General features: G+C 42.5%; 1 protein-coding gene and 1 long non-coding RNA gene across 4 annotated transcripts in view; both read right to left on the bottom strand.

The window, feature by feature from the left end:
• The window catches only part of LOC109300395, a 20123-nt gene extending 16377 nt beyond the window's left edge, over positions 1 to 3746 (bottom strand). The window contains exons 1-3 of the long non-coding RNA XR_002098192.1: positions 3609 to 3746; positions 2704 to 2812; positions 2489 to 2589 (exon numbers count right to left, since the gene is read on the bottom strand). This is a non-coding gene — a long non-coding RNA (uncharacterized LOC109300395). The remainder of the gene's footprint in view (positions 1 to 2488; positions 2590 to 2703; positions 2813 to 3608) is intronic.
• Positions 3747 to 9659: 5913 nt separating this feature from the next.
• The window catches only part of PCDH19 (protocadherin 19), a 145475-nt gene continuing 135728 nt past the window's right edge, over positions 9660 to 19406 (bottom strand). For 2 of the 3 annotated variants that reach the window (XM_019521367.1, XM_019521368.1), the window contains exon 5: positions 9660 to 12972. In XM_019521367.1, the coding sequence (XP_019376912.1) occupies positions 12383 to 12972 (590 nt within the window). In that variant the 3' untranslated portion in view covers positions 9660 to 12382. The remainder of the gene's footprint in view (positions 12973 to 19406) is intronic. The other variant, XR_002098280.1, reaches the window with a different exon arrangement.

The following is a 19406-nucleotide window of genomic DNA, read 5'->3' as shown; positions in this document are numbered from 1 at the left end:
GCTTCCGGACACTCCTGCCCCCCTTGCTTCTTGTCGGGATGGACACCCCTTGGGCCGTGAGTATCGTTTCCTTAAGGAACGACCACTCGTCCTGGACACTGAGTTCCTCTGCCCTCAAGGACCCCAGTGCCTCTCCCACTAATCTCCTCATCTCAACAAAGTTGGCCCTCCTGAAGTCTAGGGCTACCGCCTTGCTGCGGGCCCTTGACACCCTACGCTGGATGGTTGTATTTCCTGAATCAAAGATAAGTGTCTGTTCGCTTCTGTTTCAGTTTAATTTGTGCAGTTTAGACTAACCTGCAAATACTGAATCAATTCAGCCTCAGACTTTTTGACTGACTATACAGTCTCCATGATACTATATACATACAGTTAGTACCCCAAACCTAGTCCATAGTAGGGACTTCTAGATACCAAAGGGTTCCTACTGTTTTAGAAAGTTACCGTAGAGGATACAAAATTCCACTTCTTTGCTGGCATGGTGTTCACTAATCAGCCTCTTAACAGGTTATTAGGTTCCAACGCATTAGAAGCCATTGATGTGCATCACTACAGAGAAGGCTGTCCCTAAAGATTTTGTGGAGACCTTTGTTAAAATACGCTCCTCATCTGCAGTTGGGCTTTCCATCTCCTCAATTCTCACATAATCCGAGACACCAGAGCTCAGAAACATATATTGGGGCACACACCCTCAACCTAGCTGATACAGATAAGGGTACAGGCCCTCTACCCAGAGGTCCCCAGTTCCTTAAGGACTGGTTATTTCATCACTAGGATGTGGTGTTGGCAATGTAGATGGGAGAGAGGAGATTTCTGTGAGGGCATTTCTCCATCTGCTTTGTATTTAGCCCCTAGCACAACTACAGGATCACTGATACTATACATATATCAGGTATAGAAACATTGCACTGGGGCTCCCTAGCTTTCTCAAACCCCCTGAAGCCTTTATTTCACTGCTGGGGAACACCATGAGTGTAGGTTCAGGTTCTCTCTCCCACGCCTCTTGACTTCTTTTCTTGTGACATATATAGAGCAGCTTCATTTCATTCAGACAATACATATTTATTTTTACGCTGTGATTTTAGGGCTTTGATTCCTTCAATTTGTTTGTTCTTTCTTTTGTGGGCTTAATAGAGAAACTACATGATAATTCATAGCCAGCTAATCCAATTTGCCTATGTCTAGATATTCCAGCTTAATTTCAAATGTCATATAAACATAATATTCAAAAGGAATGAGAGTGAGATCTGTCTCTTTGAACCAGCTCTGACCCTTGCCTGGGTAAAGAACTGGCTGTATTTTTGCTAATTTATTCGTTCTCTATTCTGAGTTAATTTAGTGCTGAGGTCAGCCCAGGAAACAGAGTTAGAAGAAATCATCCCAGCATAGGGATGAAGCAGTAGCAGCTTTGCCCCCTCCCCTGTGCTGGAGCTGACAAAGGCCATGTCAGTCCCTGAAGCAGATGAGAAGAGTCCAAGAGTGGTCCTGCCTTGTACCCCTTCCTGCCTTCTTCCAAGACCCTATAGGTGTGACAGAAGCAGGGGGACACCCGGCCATGCTTCCTGGCCCATTTCCACCATGGATCATCCTCAAAAACAGGAATTTCAGTGTGGGACCTGCCAAGGTAGCATTGTTCCAACTAAAGGGACCTGCTGCATCAGGATTTCCTTTGGCAGGTGTGCCACTATGCTCCTGGGTATCTACATAAATGATGCTAGACAACTGTGCCTTCAAGAGATCACCTAGTCCCTTTTCAGGAGAGAAGGGAGGCCCATCTCCACAGCCCTTTAAATCCTGGCCCAGTTGTGATAGGAATAGCCGATATTTGCAGCCACCTGCTGAGACTATCCACTAGATGGGGTCTCACGGGCCACTATGGACACTTTTACACATGCCCTGGGGGTGGGAGAGGTGGCATTTTAATTGAAGCAGATCTCAGAGCCACCCTAAAGCACTGTTGCATCTCCTGTATCAGTATCCCTGCACTTGAAAATGGCAGCGAATGTACCTAAACTAAAGCTTGGTCGACCAAGCTTTAGGTCAAGCACCCTCACTGCCATTTTTAAGTACAGTGACAGTGATACATGAGACTCAGGAGGCTGGTGAAGCATGGCAATTGCCATGCCCCAGCTGACTTGATTAAAGAGTCTACTCTAACACACTGGTTTTTCAGCACATTGGAGCAGCCTCAGCGCTCGTGTATAGGTGCCCTAAAAAGCCACCAGACAGTAGCAGTTTCCTGCAGCCTGGACAGCCTCAAAGGTGACAGGCTTCAACCCATTAGCAGTCCCTTTTGTATTTTTGCCAGTGACAAGACACTGCTTATAGTTTTGATATATTCCAGATTGCATTTGCAAGTTTGAAAGAAATATAAAGATCTCACAGTAAATATCAAATGTATCCCTTTACCAGTCAGAAAGTCACAGCTGCATTCCATGCATGGGGCATAGATCATATTGCCATTAAAAATTGCAAGTTAAATACCTACCTGATGAAAACCAGCAGAACTGCACAGACATCAGTGGAGATGGGTTGGTTTATGAAGGCTGAGAATTGGGTCCCTCACGCTATCTGTGGAAGGAAGGAGGCCTTGAAAGAAATAAAATTTAGCACGTTAGTCTGGGCCAGCATCATTTCTGAACGGGCACTTTCGAAAAGCCACCCCTTTCTTATTCACTCATTGCTGTAAGTCATCCTCCTCACCTCATCAGCCATTATCCATTTCTGGATCTGTTATTTATGCAAACTTTAACACAAACGTTATTGTCTAAACCTGCAGGAACTGTAGGTGATGGGAGCAGTTTGGGGTGTTCTAGAAGAAACAAAAATTGCAGAAAGCTGGGTAGGAGTACAAAGAGGGGGAGATATTGGAGAACTGGTGGTTCAGACTTCTCTCACCTGGCTGCAACCAAAAGCCTTACAGCACATGGAATGACCCTATTAGGGTTAGGAGAGTTTTCTCCAATCAAAGCCTAAACAAATTCTCACAGGGGTCCATTCCAGCCATTTCAGTGAGGCCAAAGGGAGATGGACTAAGACCATGCAGTAAAATTTATCCCTGCATACAAGGTCTATACCCCACTTAAACCCTAAATCTAGAGAGGCATAGGCATTGGTCTGGGGCTCCACAGAGCCTTGAATCACACCATTAAGGACAAATCTGCAATGCCTACACTGAGGTTACAAGGCCTATTTTCCTAGAGCACTTTACACAGTTGAGTAGAGACCCCTGCTCCTCAGTGCCACTGAAAAACTCCATTCATGTTTTTTGAGTCCACTAATACCCTTCAGTCTGTTAATAGAAGGCATTTAAATAAAAACAAACAAGCTCTTCTCCCAAACTGGTCAGCCACGGGCTTCTACAGAACCCTTCCTCAGTCAAAGTGGTGGACTCTGAGTTTCTCCCTTACTGCCTGGTAACCAAACACCAGCAGCCACACGGAACAAAGCAATCAGCATCTGCATACCCTATGCTTAAACTCCCAATCCCTCCTACATTCCCCCGAGCTCCCAGCTTTTGCCCAGAATGCCAGCTCCTTGAGATCTTCTATTCACTCCTCCCTTGGTTCAATGAGTAACAGGCAGACATCCCAATACTCCTCTCCTACCTTTGAGCTTTTTCCTTCTTTCTTCCCCAGCAGCTCTTCATATCCTGGTGAGGCTCCAACAACACACTCAGGCAAAACAGGAAACAAACCCCCTCTGCTCCTCACCTGGCCCTAAGCCTTTATGGAGACCAGGTGTCTTCTATCCACCTAAAACGGAAAACAATTACCCAGACACAGTTGAAGTGGGTTTATAAAAATAAAAGGGCCTGCTTCTTGTGAAAAGGGCCTGCTGACCTCCTGACACGAGGTTTTAGGTGTTTTAAATAGGAACTCTTTTGAAATCTGCCTGTCAGTGAAAAGGAAGAGGAAATTGAAAGAGTCACCAGTGATGTTCAAATGCCATGTGGTAGCCTGTTCTGTACAGAGATATGCCTGGTAGTCCAAATTTAGTATGTTTGTTCTTTCCAGACATACCTGAAGGGGTAAGCAGCTCACATGTGCTTCATGTACTCCTCTCTCCACATCACAGAATGCACTGTCCCCATGGGTGCTGCAGAGACACCAAACACTACAAGGAATTTGAGAAAGCAAACCCATGAAGGGAGTGCCAACATCCAAGTACAGTAGTCTAAAGGTAAAAGCATGGTTAAAGCCACTCAGTGCTCAACCTGACTTCTGGGCAGTCACGTACACAGGGAAAAGGAGCCACTGAGCAGGAGCCAACTCCTGAACTATGTGGAACGCTCTGTCAGGCATCAGGGTGACACATTTCCATAAACCCAAGATAATCTCCGTTCCCAGCTGCATGGCAGCTATTGCTGCAGCAAAGAAGCCATTATTATGTATGTTGTTTAGACCATATTCAAACTGATTTACTTTGTAAGAACCCCCAAGAGCCTCCTAACCTGAATATTTGGGTATCTGCTAGCCATCCCTCACCCCAAGACTGGGGAATAGAGAGGCCTTGCACTCTGCCTAGACAGTCAAGTGAGCAATGTCAGGCCAAATGTTGTGTGAGCTATGGAGTCTTCTAATGCAGAGATGGCCAACCTGTGGCACAACAGCTAATCAGGGAGGGGGATAGGCAGCACAGCAGAAGGCAAAGGAGGAGATCAGGCAGTGAGCACAGAGCAGGAAGCAGAAGGCCAAAACGGAGATCAGGAAAGGAGCACAGGGTAGGGAACCTACCTACCATCCCACTCCCACTTCAATTACAGCTTGGTAAGTGTCATTGGGTCTAGAGCTCCTCACTCTGTCCAAAGTTCCAGAATGCTCCTGTTCACAGCCCACCAGCCAGGCCTTGAATTACAGGAAACTTTTTGTCTGTGGAGCAACGATGAGATCTTCATTGACACTGCCTCTAAATCACCCAGGAGTTCCTCTCTCTTCTCACACCCACAAGAGCAGTAAAAACTATTTCTAAGTCTTCTCGACCTTACCCAGTCCAGTGTAGGGAGTGAAGTTCTTTGTCTGGTGGATCACACAGGAGTTGTTACTGAAGCAGGACAGACTGTCAAGGACACCCTCTTCACCTGATCATGTCCCTTTAAAGGGTAGGATTTCATCATTTATTAAAATGAAATAATCTGAAAAAATTCCCCTGTGTAGCTATAGCAACAATATTCACCAGCTTTCTTACTGTAGTGTTTCCTGGGGGCAGGGTTAAGCCACATGGCAGTACAACCCTCCATATCCTATCTATGCTAGTGTTCCTACCATAGGTATTCATGTTGGAGCTGCATCAGTGGAAAGCCTATTGCAAGAAAATTTCCATCAGAAAAAAATAGTCTAGTCTATAATTAGCCCAAAGGGGAGAAGGTAGACTACATTGCAAAAGATTCATACAACAATCTCCACATGATGTAAACCGCATATTAAAAGTAACGTGCCCATATAAGGGCTTATGTGGTACACAAGTCACTGCACCATGATGAATTACCTAAAGTCAAGAGGTCTGGGTTTTTTATGGACTTTTTCTATGGGGCGTCTATTATGGCAGTCCAACTACACTCAGGGCTGGCACAGATTTACACAGCCCTAACAGATGTGTGGGGCTAGATTTCCAAGGGTTCAGCTCCTACAAGTGAAACCAGTTTTGCCGAGGAGCTTCGTTCCCATTTAGGTTCCTAAGTAAATCTGACTTTAAGATCTGTCTTCCATTTTTGTGTTAAACTCTTCATTTGGTGTCTCCTTATCCCCATGTCTCTACTATACACCCATGTCACCCTGCCACCCAGATTGAAGCAGAAAGACATCTTCTCTGCTAATTGCCTGTACAGCATGTGGCACAGCAGGCCCTGATCCTCCAGTGGAGTTCCTAGGCTCTGTCATGATACAAAGTGACTTAAGAACAAATAAAAGTGCTTGGCCCCATTCTCTCTCTTGGTGACACTAATGGAATGGTCTGTGACAGTTCAATGTGCTGAGCTGTTTTGAAAGCCTGGGACTCTTGTGGAACAGACTGACTCAGATGCTTTTCTGGCCATGAAAGTCTACTTGCCAGCTTTCAAAAGGAAATGAACAGCCTACAGAATTTAATGTTAAAAATTAATTTGCTAAAAATCAATCCATAAGGTAAAAGCCTATAAATGCATGGCTGAAATTGACTCCCTACGCATGGGTAAAGTCTTTGATGTGGGTTTTAAGTGGTGCAGAGGGCAAAGTACAGAACTTCCAAAATGGGGCAATTTTAGCCCCAATGAATGTTTTTTAATTAAAAGCCCACTCAGGCCTGAAACCCTGCACTCCTCCTTCCCCTTACTGCTCTAGATTAAAGGCAGTCAGAGTTTTGAGTGCACAGAGAATATCAGATCCAGGCTGTATGGATTTCTTTGGAAAATTCAATTGCCAAGCATAGGTATTTTCTACCACATGGTGCAGCATGGAGCAATTTCCTTCTTATGACCCAAGTGTTACATCTAAGAACACAGCTGTTTTTTAAAAGGAAAAGCCTGCAGGAGCTATTACTATTGTACCATGATCATACTTTTCTAACCTGTAACATTAGCCGTTGCTTCAAAGTTAAAGACAGCAAATACAAATCCTTTTTTAAACTATTATTTCTATCACCACCACCATCTACTCTGCTTTCTCACTTATTTCTAAAGAAACTCCTCAAATGGGCCCCAACAGACAGCTCTTTTTTCGTTGTTTTCAATTGTTCACTAGAATTCCAACATCAAGTGTCATTACATTGAGCCACAGATGAAGTTAACAAAAAATGGCCAGGAACAACCCTCTCATGAGTAAAATTTACCCCCTCCTTTTCAAAAGCACTCAGGCACTACACTGACCAGCATGGCCTCAGAACCAACAAGAAATAGAAATAAGCCATCAATTAAGGGCTGAGGAAGTTCCAAATCCACTTTTGTAGGTTCTCCAAAGAGACCTCTCCCAAAGCCAGGGAAGGTCAGACTTGACTTCCGTAATATTTCTACGATAGAAAAAAAGTAGAGGAAAATTTTCAGGACTTCCTTACAAATATCAGAAATTAGAAAAGGGCACAACCTACTTTTTTTTCCTTCCTTTGAAAATCACCTCTAAGCTATCCCCAGGGCAGGGGGCATAAATGGAGTTTAAAAGAAAGAAACACTTGATCCATATGTGCTGGGATGAATTTCTCCTTCAGCCATCCTCTTCCAGATCTGATATTTCAGCACCTCACACTGAGTTCATTTCTTAAAAGCTGAGTCACTGTCTCTAAATACTACAGTATCTATTTTAACACCAGTTGGAATTCCACTGGTTTAAGATGAGACCGTGTGAATACCTAGATTCGCTTTGGTTTCTGTAAGACAGACAACCCGAGTCAGCCATAAGCAAACCCACTTAGCCATAGTTAACCAAACACTTATTTTCCATTTTATTCAATAATTGCCTTTAATACTAAAATGCATTAGATTCTCAAAGCAGAGGAAAAAAAAATCACATTTAAGTGGAAAACAAAATTCTCATCAGATGAAAGAAACATTGTGGCAGGTACACCATTTTGAAACAGAATTGTAATAATTTAATAAAGCTGCTTTATCTTCATAAAATAGACAGAACGGTGATTCTTTTTTCATTTTTGTTTACAATGATTCAATCACTGTGAAAATGTACATAACATACAGATCAGCATATACAACAGTTTATTCTTCGTATAATCAGCAACAGAGACACCATGATGAAACGTACTGTACTAAAGTCCCACTGAAATCCTGCCCTCCTTGGGCAGATGAACAGTAATGGTGTCATCAGGATGGTTCTCCTGGCTACAGAAGCTCGTAGCTGTAAGACTCAGACATTCTGCAACTAATACCTTAGCATTTAAATAGCAAGGAGGTATTTGTTGCTGAAAACTAGCTCGCACTAGGTCAGCTCTTTGTCATTAAAGACTATATCCCACCTCGTACCAGCTGAACATCAGCTGATATCAGTATAAGATTAAATTTCACCAGTGCTTAGACTGGAGTTAGCTGGGTTTTGTCTGCTAAGGTTAACTGCAACTCACAAGTTGGATAAGATTACCTGTAGCTGCAAAAGCAGCTGTAGCAACAAGATCATCAATTTTCCCCAATGACAGACAAATGTGTTTCCATTTGTAATTAGTTTTTTCCCCCTAGAGTAATTTCAACATATTAATCAAACAGTGTGTTCTTTACAAAAGCAACTTGTTTCCTGTTTAAAAAAAGTAATTCACTTCTGCACAATGTGTGATCCACAGGCCATCTCCAGCTTTGCAAGAAGACAGAGACAACTTCATCAAGACAATGCATTAAGCGCTCATAGATTATGGGGGTTTTTTCAACTGACAGTCTTCCCTCCCCTGCCCCTCATAGTCCCCCATCGTATGTTCTAGCATAAAAACAAAACCACCGCTGTAATGGGTGTCAATGTAAGGAAGAGGAAAATTCCACTTCTGAAATAATTTTCTAAACTTATTTCATGGAGTAGGTAAATGTTACATTTCCAACAGAGCATGTCATGTATTCACTCACACAGTACCTTTGAGGTCTGATCTCCAGATGTGCTGAGTACACAATACAACATTGGTTTCATTTGGAGTTGGGGATCATTGGTACCTCTGAAAATCAGGCCTTCCTTACACTTGGTATAAAATACTAAAACTTTCTTATTGCCTGTGTTAATAGGCAAAGCAAGTTTGCCACAAAGAAATATTTGGGGGGTAAGGGGGACAATTATATTAAAATTATTTTCCTAAGTCAAATTGGATGACAGTTGAAGTTACCAAGGGATGTGTTAGTTACAACTTCTCCACAAAAAAAAAAAAAAGTGATTCTGGGGCAGCCGTATCTAAATGTGGCTATAGCTTAACTAACAAAATTTAACAGAGCTCAGCCAGAAAATCTGGACTGATATGGAATAACAAAGAAGAAAAACGGACAATATAAAATACCAAGAAAAGAGGTACGACTCATGTGGATGACAAATCTTTACCTGTTAACAATGTGTCTTGGAGCTGCCTTCTGCTCACTCTACATACCTAGCTGCAGCACAGGCCAGGATGGAAAAGACTGCTGTTTAAATGATTGTCTTGGAGGCATCAGGGCTTACTGACCTCTTTAATGCTCTCTTTTAATACAGAATGATTTCATGTTTTCTGGGCTGAGCTTTTATTCAGAGTGGCAAGGAACATTTCCTCTGGGTGAATTAGAGAAATGCTTTCTTTTTCTTTTCAGTTAGCATCTATTTTCACCCAAACACCACACTGGTGGTAGCAGCATAATAGAGGCCCATGTTTAGCAGAAATTAACAGCTGGCCTCTCCCATGCATTTTACACCCACCAATCAAGTTGACAGTACAGCCACTACCTATTAGGTTTTTAGATGGGGAGAAGGAGGGGGAATAGGATGGTCCAATTTGCACAAATCTGCAGCACAGTGTTCAGGGCCAGGAAAATCTGTGCTAATTGGCTGTCCTCCCCTCTCCCTCACCCTGATTGATAGTTTCTCCCAGGTCTGTAAAGGATAGCGTAAAAGCCCTGCTGTAAAATTATCTGGCTTTGGGATTGTAAGTCCTAGTGTAGCCTTCATGGAAGCCAGTGGGAGAGTTCAGTGAAGCTGGATCAAGGCCTTGGTCAGCCAAAGCAAGAATAATGATACTGGTCAGTGTTGGATGTCAGCCAGCACTCTGCTCCAGGCTCTCTCATGCCAGGGAGCCAGATTAAATGGAAGCAAGGCCAGGCAAGTATACATAGCACATACATCTCTACCTGTTGTATACCTGGAGATGTAGGAGAAGTTAAGGAACACAGGCTGTATGAAACTGTTAGGTTCACTAATTTGTTACAGGAACAACAGGCTTCATGGGCTTTGTAACAAAATTCTAGTCATGAAACTCATGGGTTTGTAAAGAACTCCTCCCATTCTTCAAGAGTCATTAAGAATTTCAAGGAAACTTCAACTCATCTTATTAGCTGGCCAAATCAAAACAGTTTGGGAGACATCCTCATGCCAAAAGTTGCAGGATTGCCATTTTGAGAGCTATATGAACAAGGAAAGTGCGTGTTGGAGGGGTGATACCATAGAATGAGGTTCGGTTACTGCTGCCACACATGCACACAAAAATGCTTCTATCAAAAATTATATACCAGGCCAACCAGAATTAGCTTCTGCAGCTAACTAATCAGGGACACCAAGGAACCTCCTGTGGCTCAGTAAAGAGACTTTAAATGCCTATGGATAAAGCCATCAGAAGGTAACATCAGAACAAACAAAACACCCAGCCTAGTAATTATAGGCAATCTCTATAAAACCCCACACCACCCTGTTTCCTCTATTGCTCATATAATCATATACAGCTATTTCCAAAAAATTATATATTCAATGACAGCAGTACAGTACTCAGATATGAAACAAAACTAGAATGAAAAGAATGTACTATTTAAAAGAAAATGAATCAAACTTCTCAGTGAAGGAAACAGAAGGAAGGAAACATGGTTCTGTTTTAGAGGGATACATGCAGTCACAACAGCTCATAGGATTCAGCTTGCATGAGGTAGTAATTAACACCAGAAAAGAAAGCTCTAGTAAATTACATTAGAAGTTACTTTTTATAGGGTATTTTCAAAATGTACTGGTAATGTAACAACTGGGAACCCATTTTAGGAAGCTCAAACTTAACCATATTTATTTGATTCATCTTCTCTAAAGAAAAGATATGACTTGAGCTTATTTGTTTTTTAGGACAATAAAAATTGGAGCCTGTTTTCCTGTTGACGTTTTTAATTTAAATAAATCAAAGTAATGAATATATTATCAAAACATGTGACACCTAAAAAGATTGTTTCTCTAGAAACCATTATTTCCAGTTTATTGGCAGTGTCTTTATTGTTTCCCTCCTCATAGTTAACTTTTAATCTCTACAGAATATTATTTTGGGTAGAAAAATCTGTCATATGAAGAGTTAAGAATACTGCACTAACCCCTACCAACCCACCCACTCAAAACCTATTTGAAGAATTACCCATTACAAGGAAGTAGAGAATATACAATTCTGTGAAAATCCTCATGCCTTTCCATTCTATAAAATCAAGTTAAAGTCAAGTAGATGGAATGGACTTGGTCTTTTCAAAATCAATTGTATATATGCAAATTCATAACCACACAAAATATATACTTAGTGATGAGAAAAAATTATGAATCACTTTAATTTTCTCTCCATGTGGAAGGCACATTCATTTGATTAGTAGTGTTGTTATATTTCACCTGTCTGTTCCTAAAAGTATATCTGCTATTGCTTACTCTATACCGATTTATGATGCAGGGAAAAAGAAATAACAACTCTAAAATCCATCCCATGATGAGATACATACATACATACACACATACTCATTTAGCATAATCATGACTGGAAAATGTTCAATCATGACGTGTGTGTCTAACAGAGATGCTAATTTAGATCTGTTAAATAATTCCATTGCTTTGACTTTGAGATGATTAGAGACAGGGAATATCTCAATTTAGGGACTCCTGAAGTAACTTTTCCATGTGGTGGCTTGAAATTACAATAAAGAAATAGATATCATAAAATGTTCAGCACAGTGCATCTGACAACTGGAAAACCAGGCAGACTATCTCCAAAATGACTTTCTGCAATGATGTTCTGTAGCCCTGGGAATGACAGTGTAGGATGCAAGGGGTGATGGGAAAGGGGGACAAACACTTGCTACATTGGCTCTGAAATTTGCAGTTTCCCCAAGTTTTAAGTATAACGTTTGTGGTATTTTGTTCAGTTTTGTTTTAACTCAAAAGCCTTTTGCCATCACTAGACATATACTAATTTGCAATATCAAATACGAGAATAGTACAGATAAGCATGTGACAGCAAAAGGATTCTTAATGCAGGGGTGTCCACAGCAAAGTAGCAACATTTTAAAAGTACAAACAACTTTGTTGGATGAATATTAAAAGTCACTGAATTGCTATTTTAACAGTTATACACAAGAAATGCCCATGTCAGAGTGATTAGTAAAGATGACTGGAGAAGTTTTCAATTCAATCCTTTACAAAGAATGGTAATTTATATTAGAGTTTTGAGATATAAAAATATATAAATTCAAAATACTTAATACATAACACTTCTTACAACTGAACTGAACTTATCTTTGCCCCACCCCAGCCATGAAAAAGAAAAATGAGCTAATTTGCTTAAACTGAACACCCCTGCTGCCTGTAGAAACAAGTGGGATTGTCACATTAACAATAGCTTCATTTATAAACAATACATTTAGGGAAAGCTTTTAAATACAGCAAGTTGTGAACCATTGGTCAGAAATTAAAAACAGTATGCGTTTGTAGTGGTGTCATCTCTCCTTGCTATATGGTGCTGTTTAGAGTACTATGTCTTTTAGTCTCTTCACTCCTGGAGAGTCCTTTTCTCTACATTCTTGCAGAAGTGGGTTAATTTCATGCATTACATTTTCACTGTCTGCCCCCCTAGGCTCTGCCTCCATAGGCCGAGAAGGGCCATTGTTTACAAATTGCTCCAGGTCGTGGTTTACTGGGCAGTGCATTATGTTATAGGACACTGAAGGTTTGCTAGACAAGGGGCTCTTCAGATGGAGGGGTGATGTAACGGGGCTCATGGCTTCGCAGCCATTCCCTGCCTCACGGACTGCACCATTTACCTTTGGGCTGCAGACAGGCAGATCCACTGTTCTTTTGCCTTTCAGGTTGACAACCCGCTCCTCAGTGAGGGGTTCGCTCCCTTCTTTGCCAAATGTTGCAAAAGTTCTTTTTGTACTACAGTCTTCATAAGGTTCTGTATCCACAGTGGTAGCTTCTATAGAGAGTGCAATGACGTTCCTTCCACGCTCAGGGGATTTTGCACGACTGGGGACAGAGTTCCGGGGCATCCAGCATCTGTCTGAGTGACCAAGGATCCTGCACTCTTCCCTACAGTGAAATCCTTCATTCTGATCTGCATGAAGAAAATACAATGGCTTATAAAATTGATAACGTTCTTTCTGGAAGTTAACCCTATAGCTCTTACTCACGGGGTACTGTATTGACACCAACACTGTCAATAGCTACCATGGTGATGGCCATAGTGTTTTTTTCTCTGTGCAGCCATATCACAGTTGTCACCATCACATGCAGCAGAAAATCAATACTGACTTGTTTTGTAGGATCAGGCCTTTATCTAATATTTCTACATAAATGTGAATGTTTTTACAACAAACAGCAGACATTTTTAAAGTGACATTTTTAAGGAGAATTTTTATTGCCACTTTTTTATTATTATTTTAACAGGCTGAAGTTCAATTTCCAACAAGTTGTGTGTCATTTGCTTTTCTGCTGCTGCTGCTGACAGAACTAAAACCTAAAGGAAAACAAGTTTTGATAAGAAATAAATTAAAACAGGTTTGTCCCGTCCTGTGTCAAGCTGCTCAGAGTCAGCATTTTTTGTCCACAGTAACCAATGCTAAAAGCCATCATGCTTTTCACTTGGTTCGACATGACAGCTGGGGTTGGGGTGGGGGCTTTTTTTAGTTGTTTGTTCAGTTTATTTTTACACATTGCTTAATTCCTTTTTGCCTCCCACTCAATCTTGGAGACTTTGTAAACACCCAGCACCAGTAACTCCACTGAAGATTCAATTTGTCACTTCCAGCACTTGATCTTCCTTCGGATAGGAATAATGAAGATCCTTTTCCTGCCATCTGCTCCTGAACATAAAACTGCCCCTAGCAACATTTTCTATTTTTAATATATATGGGATAATATATTGTGCTTCTCTAGGACTTCTCTCTACAGATCTCAAAGCTCTTTATCAGCTCTGAGTCACATCTGCAACCTCTGTGCAAACCCCAGATAAGACAGGACTGACAGAGGGTCTACATCCAACCCAGAACCAGGTACAGCCACTGAGCTGTTACAACCACAGCCTACTCTGCTGGAATGTGCTAAATGGAGCTACATAACCTACAAAACCAGCCATTCTATGATGCATAGAGGGTGTAGATTTCCCAAGTAACCATCCTGTAGCCAGTCACGTTGCATAACAGACATGCAGTGGTTCTGTATCATTTACGGATTTCTAAATTTGCACTAAGGGATAATTAGCTGCACAATTCTCTGTGGGCTTGGAAAATATTCTGTTTTACAGATGGGGAAACTGAGGCAGAGACCAGTTAAGTGACTTATCTATGGTCACAGTGTAATTCAGTAACAGCTGGAAGTATGGGTTTTGACTTCCACTATCTTGGCCTGAGCACGAAGCATTATTTCATACCAACAATGCCCCAATTCTTTCAGTATGTACTAGTGATCCTAGCATTTCTTCCATTTGATCAGAACTTATACCTGCAGACAATTTAACAAACCCTTCAAAGCAAACCCCTTTCAGGATAAAAAATATGTAGTTCATTTTTATTGTAACCTATATATCAGCCAAGTTTTTTAAAAAAAACAGTGTCATAAGAGTTAATGCTAATAATAATGCATTTGGGTCCTTGTCGGTTTGATATATTGAACCCCATGAAGATGCACACTCAGCTTTGGTTTGTTTCCTGTCCATATGAAAGCAGTTCATTTTGATGCTCTGTACATCTGTGTATATAACCTCAGCTTTTCAGATACATTTGTATTTCCACCACATTCTAGCACAAGGGCAGCTGATAAAAATTCTCAGCACATAACACAATGCACCAAAATATGAGCAGCTTAACACTTCTGGAGAATCTACAAGGAAAAAGCAAATCACAAAAAAATAAAAGAAATAAAAGAAAAAGAAACCAATTCATTAAAAATCTATGTAAAAAAATGTTCACTGCCCCTTACATCCCAGCAGCTACCCTGTTGTACAAAAGGTGATGCTCAGGGAATGTGTAGGAGGTCTGGGCCTCAGTAGCCTTCTTGCTAACACTCTCAGAAAATGATGCTCTAAGCTTTACATGCAGAACAACCTGCATCCGGATGTAAAAGCCAATGTTCTTATACTTTAATTTGTTACTTTCAGTGACTAAAGCAAAATAAAGGGTTGCTCAGAACATAGTGCCATCTGCCTTTTTATCCACACCTTAATATCAGAAGTGTGCTAGAGAAATCCAAGGTTGTGTAGTCTAGCTGCCAGAGGTGACTGGAGGGGGTTCAGAAGTACCTTGGGTTCTAACCTCTGATGAGATGCTGATTTGTTGTGCTGTGTGACCTTGACTATGTCACTAGAACTCGTATGTTCCTCAGTCCATTGTAAAAAGTATGTAAAAGCAGTCTCTCATGGAATACCAGATGCTTTATTTCAACCAAACCTTGCTATGTAAATTCCTGAGAAAAACAAATTTGCTGGTCCATAGCTGATGATCCCACTAGTATTTTACACTGATGAAATCTACAGTGTCCTTCAGAAATGTGTCATCTTCCAAAGAAAAAGCTCAGCTGCACCCCTTAAAAGCAAAATGCTGTTGCATTTAGCTCTGACTGATTCATTCCAGCCCCTCTATATATCTGACTGTTAAAACACATAAAACTTTGTCATTGATTACTGTGGGTCAAGTGGAGATAGATGGCTCAGAAATAGCAAAAGAATCTTCATTTTGATTGCAGCTTTAATAAAGACTTCTGGCCTGCTAAGCTCATCTTCTTTCTATTATGCATTTACAAAACATTTTCCTGTGGCTGTTAGGAGGTGAAAGTTTAGCTATTTGTTCTGGACAAATAGTCACATATTTGTTTTCATGTCATGTCCTGACCTAGCAGAATAACTGATAAGAACTCAGAAATACTGACAGAAGAATAGCTGGGGAGTGTTACACAGATTTATACTTTATATATATAAAAAAGAACCTTCTGAAAGATATGGGACTGACAGACTGAGGCCTAAATCCCCCATCTATTCACAGAACAACTCTGCCCTGCATCTCTTGTTTCCAACAACATGCATCAACTTTGCTCTGGAAAGACTCTCTTCCAAAGTAAAAAGATGGCTTAAACTCTGCATCACATGCATTTCACTCACTAGGATAACTACCAGCCAGGTGCCAGTTCTTGTAGCATTGTTATAATGGGCATGCACAACCTCTAGAAAACTGACTGAAACACATGCATTCATTGTGCTAAGTCTGTTAGCCAGCAGGCAGCAATGCTACTCCAAGCTTCATTAGATGGTAACAGTGACTTCTCTCTTTAGATGCGGGCTGAATTGGGCCCTCCAGCTACAAGCAGATGTTCCATTGTTCTGAGAAAAAACATTTTATCCCAGGACAAAGTGTGATCATTCAGATGTTCGTGTCTGTTGTCCTAGAACAAATCCTAAAAAGATTCACAGGATCAGTTTGTCCTGAGACATCACAAAGTACTTCTGAATGGCTGTCCCAGGATTGCATCATTGAATCAATGGCAGAAAAGTGACAGTGAATTCAGCTATTCAGTAAACCCTGACTGTAAGGACGATGTGTGTTCATACCAACACTGGGATTCTTGTGTTCTGGGACAAATAAAGACACAACTTGTACCAGGAAAAATGCAACATTTGTTCCTAGCCTCAAATACAGAGGTGTAAATACCAGGTCTGTGCCCAAAGCAGTAGTGGCTGGGCCAGCTGTGGCATTAATGGGGCCAGCAGCTGCTATTCTTGCACCCCTTTAAGGGGGTGGCCAGGGCTGCAGCCCCAGTCTCTCACCCCTCGTTATGCTACTGCTCAGATACCACATGTATCATCATGGTAGGGATGACCAGACAGGTTTAGCTTAGTAAGATAAAGGAGAAGAGCTCCTTGTCCCAGTATGGTGACCTGCAGATATTCACGCCTTCTCCTCTGCTAATATCTGTATCTTAGCTCTGTTATAAATGTCAGGTGTAACAGAAGCAAGAACAGGGATTGCCTTTCTCCCTCCAGCACTCGTGTGAAAAAGGCAAACACAACCAAGCTTTGTGTACTCCAGTTGCACTAAAGGGGAGAGTGACTAGGAGGGCAGTCCCAGAGCAACTGTGTATGATGTGTGGCAGCAGCTCCAACCCTCCAATGCACCAGCCAGCAGTCACAGGAGAACACTGCCAGGGGCAGAGCACCACAGGGACATAAACTGCAAACAAACTGGTTCAAATCTGTAACACAACAGAAGTTCAGTGCACATAAACTGCTTTCAAAATGGCCAAAACCGGATTAAGATAAGCCTGGTTGGCAGCAGTACCAGACTTAACTGATTTGGGTTAAATCAATTTATTGAACTTCTGTCCCAGATCCCTTCTAGATTCAAATTAACTCTCAGTACCCCAGCATCCCAGGATACTTTGCCTCTCCCCTGCAAACCTCTCCTTGCAGGGCAGGTGGGATAGCCACGACCCAGACTGTCTGTTCCAGCTGAGCAAGGAGGTGTGCTCTAGCACATCCTGGTTTCTGGCCTCGGCCACTACAAGCATGTGGCTGCATCTCTGGAATAAAAAGTGAATGTCTGTTCACTTGCTTATTGGATCAATCTATACAGCTTAGACAAACCTGCGAAGATTGAATCCATTCAGCCTCAAACTTTTTGACTGACTGTACTTAACTTGATAGAGCAAGTGCTGCAACTCCCACTCACAAGTGTACAGCCATGAGCATAACCCCCTCATCCCCTGTCCTGAGGCATTCTGGGTGCTCCTGCTCTGTGGAAGCACAAAGCCCCAGACAGTGCTACTCTTTCTACTCCTTCCCCAGAGAGCTCCAGCTTGCCCGGTCATAACAGCACTCACAGTATTTATTCACATTCACATACTGTCTGTTTATCGCAGTATTTTTTCAACAATTGAAAATGAGACAAAATTCTTTACAGCTCCAGACCCACCCGAGCCAATACAGTTGTTACTGCCTGTACAAAAAATGTGCCTAATGTGAGAAGCAAAGCAAAGGTAATAATAATCACATAGTGTACACAAGGCATACACAAAGGGTAGGCAGCCAACAGGGGCCTTCCTGGAATCAGTGAATGAAAACTTTGGGGCCAGTCTGACAGAGTGTGGAAGATGATCACCACTAACTGAAGGAGGCAGAGGCAGGAGAAGGGAAAGGCAGGGGAGCAGATGAGAGTCATAAAGGCTAGGGACAAACATTCAAAAAGCCTGAGCCTGAATTGATTCAATCTTTGCAGGTTAGTCTAGCCTGGCTAGGCTGAATCACAGATTCATAGATTAAGGGTCGGAAGGGACCCAGTAGATCTTCCAGCCCGACCCCCCACCAGGGCGGGAGAACAACAAAAAACCCCAAAAGAGAAACGGGACTCAAATGAGTCCAGCCAGGTAGGCATCCAGCCTCTTCTTAAAGACCCCCAGGGTAGGGGCCAGCACCACCTCCCTTGGAAGTTGGTTCCAGCTCCTAGCCGCCCTAACTGTGAAGTAGTTTTTGCGGATGTCCAATCTATACCTCCTCTCCATCAACTTGTGCCCATTACTCCTTGTTATGCCAGCGGGCGCTAGGGGAAACAGCGTCTCCCCCAAACCCTTCTGGTCCCCCCTAGTGAGTTTATAGACGGTCACCAGGTCCCCCCTCAGCCTTCTCTTGTGGAGGCTGAATAGGTTCAGGTCCCGCAGTCTCTCACTGTAGGGTCTGCCCTGTTGTCCCTGGATCATGCGGGTGGCCCTCCTCTGGACCCTCTCCATGTTGTCCACATCCCTCTTGAAATGGGGCGCACAGAACTGGACACAATACTCCAGCTGTGGCCTGACCAGTGTCGCGTAGAGGGGGAGGATCACCTCCTTGGCTCTACTCGAGATGCACCTGTGGATGCACGACAAGGTCCGGTTAGCCCTGCCAACCATGACCTCGCATTGTCGGCCCATGTTCATCTTGGAGTCAATAATGACTCCAAGATCTCTTTCTGCCTCCGTGCTCTCGAGTAGGGAGTTCTGTAACCATACTGATATCCCAGATATGCAGGCAGAAATGCAGGCACATGGCTGCAGTGGCTCAGTCTAGAACCCAAGGGCTCTAAAGCAGTCCTCCCTTCCCTTCTACAATACTGAGTTGAGGGGGGCGTGGCCAAGCCCCCACAGGATGCTCTGATTAGGGAGGGATTTCCCCCCTTTGATAACAGAGCATTTATCAGATGTGTTATCAGCATTTATCATCAGAAAACAACAGCCTCTCTCATTAGTTCAAGCTCTTCTTAAACAACTTGTTCCATAGAAGGAATGGAGGGACATTAGCAGCTGACCTGTTGATTAGCTCCAAAAAGCCCTAAGCAAACACATTCCCGTCTCCCATACCACGGACCATAGCCAGCATGTTGTGTGCCCTCTAAGGCTGAGATGTGTCTGTGTAAGGCAGAGGGGACTAAGAAATCCCTGCTTAGCAGGGAGTGGGGAAGGGACGGGGGAAGAACAAGGGGCAGCCAGGCAGACACCTGCAGTCTCTGCCAGAGCTGCAACCAGGGAGCAGAG

The sequence above is a fragment of the Gavialis gangeticus genome, unplaced genomic scaffold (assembly GCF_001723915.1).
Source record: "Gavialis gangeticus isolate Ggan-Ray unplaced genomic scaffold, GavGan_comp1, whole genome shotgun sequence".
In the NCBI taxonomy this organism is placed as follows: Eukaryota; Metazoa; Chordata; order Crocodylia; family Gavialidae; genus Gavialis; species Gavialis gangeticus.
Note: the sequence above shows the minus strand (reverse complement) of the source record. Positions and strands in the feature narration are given on the sequence as shown.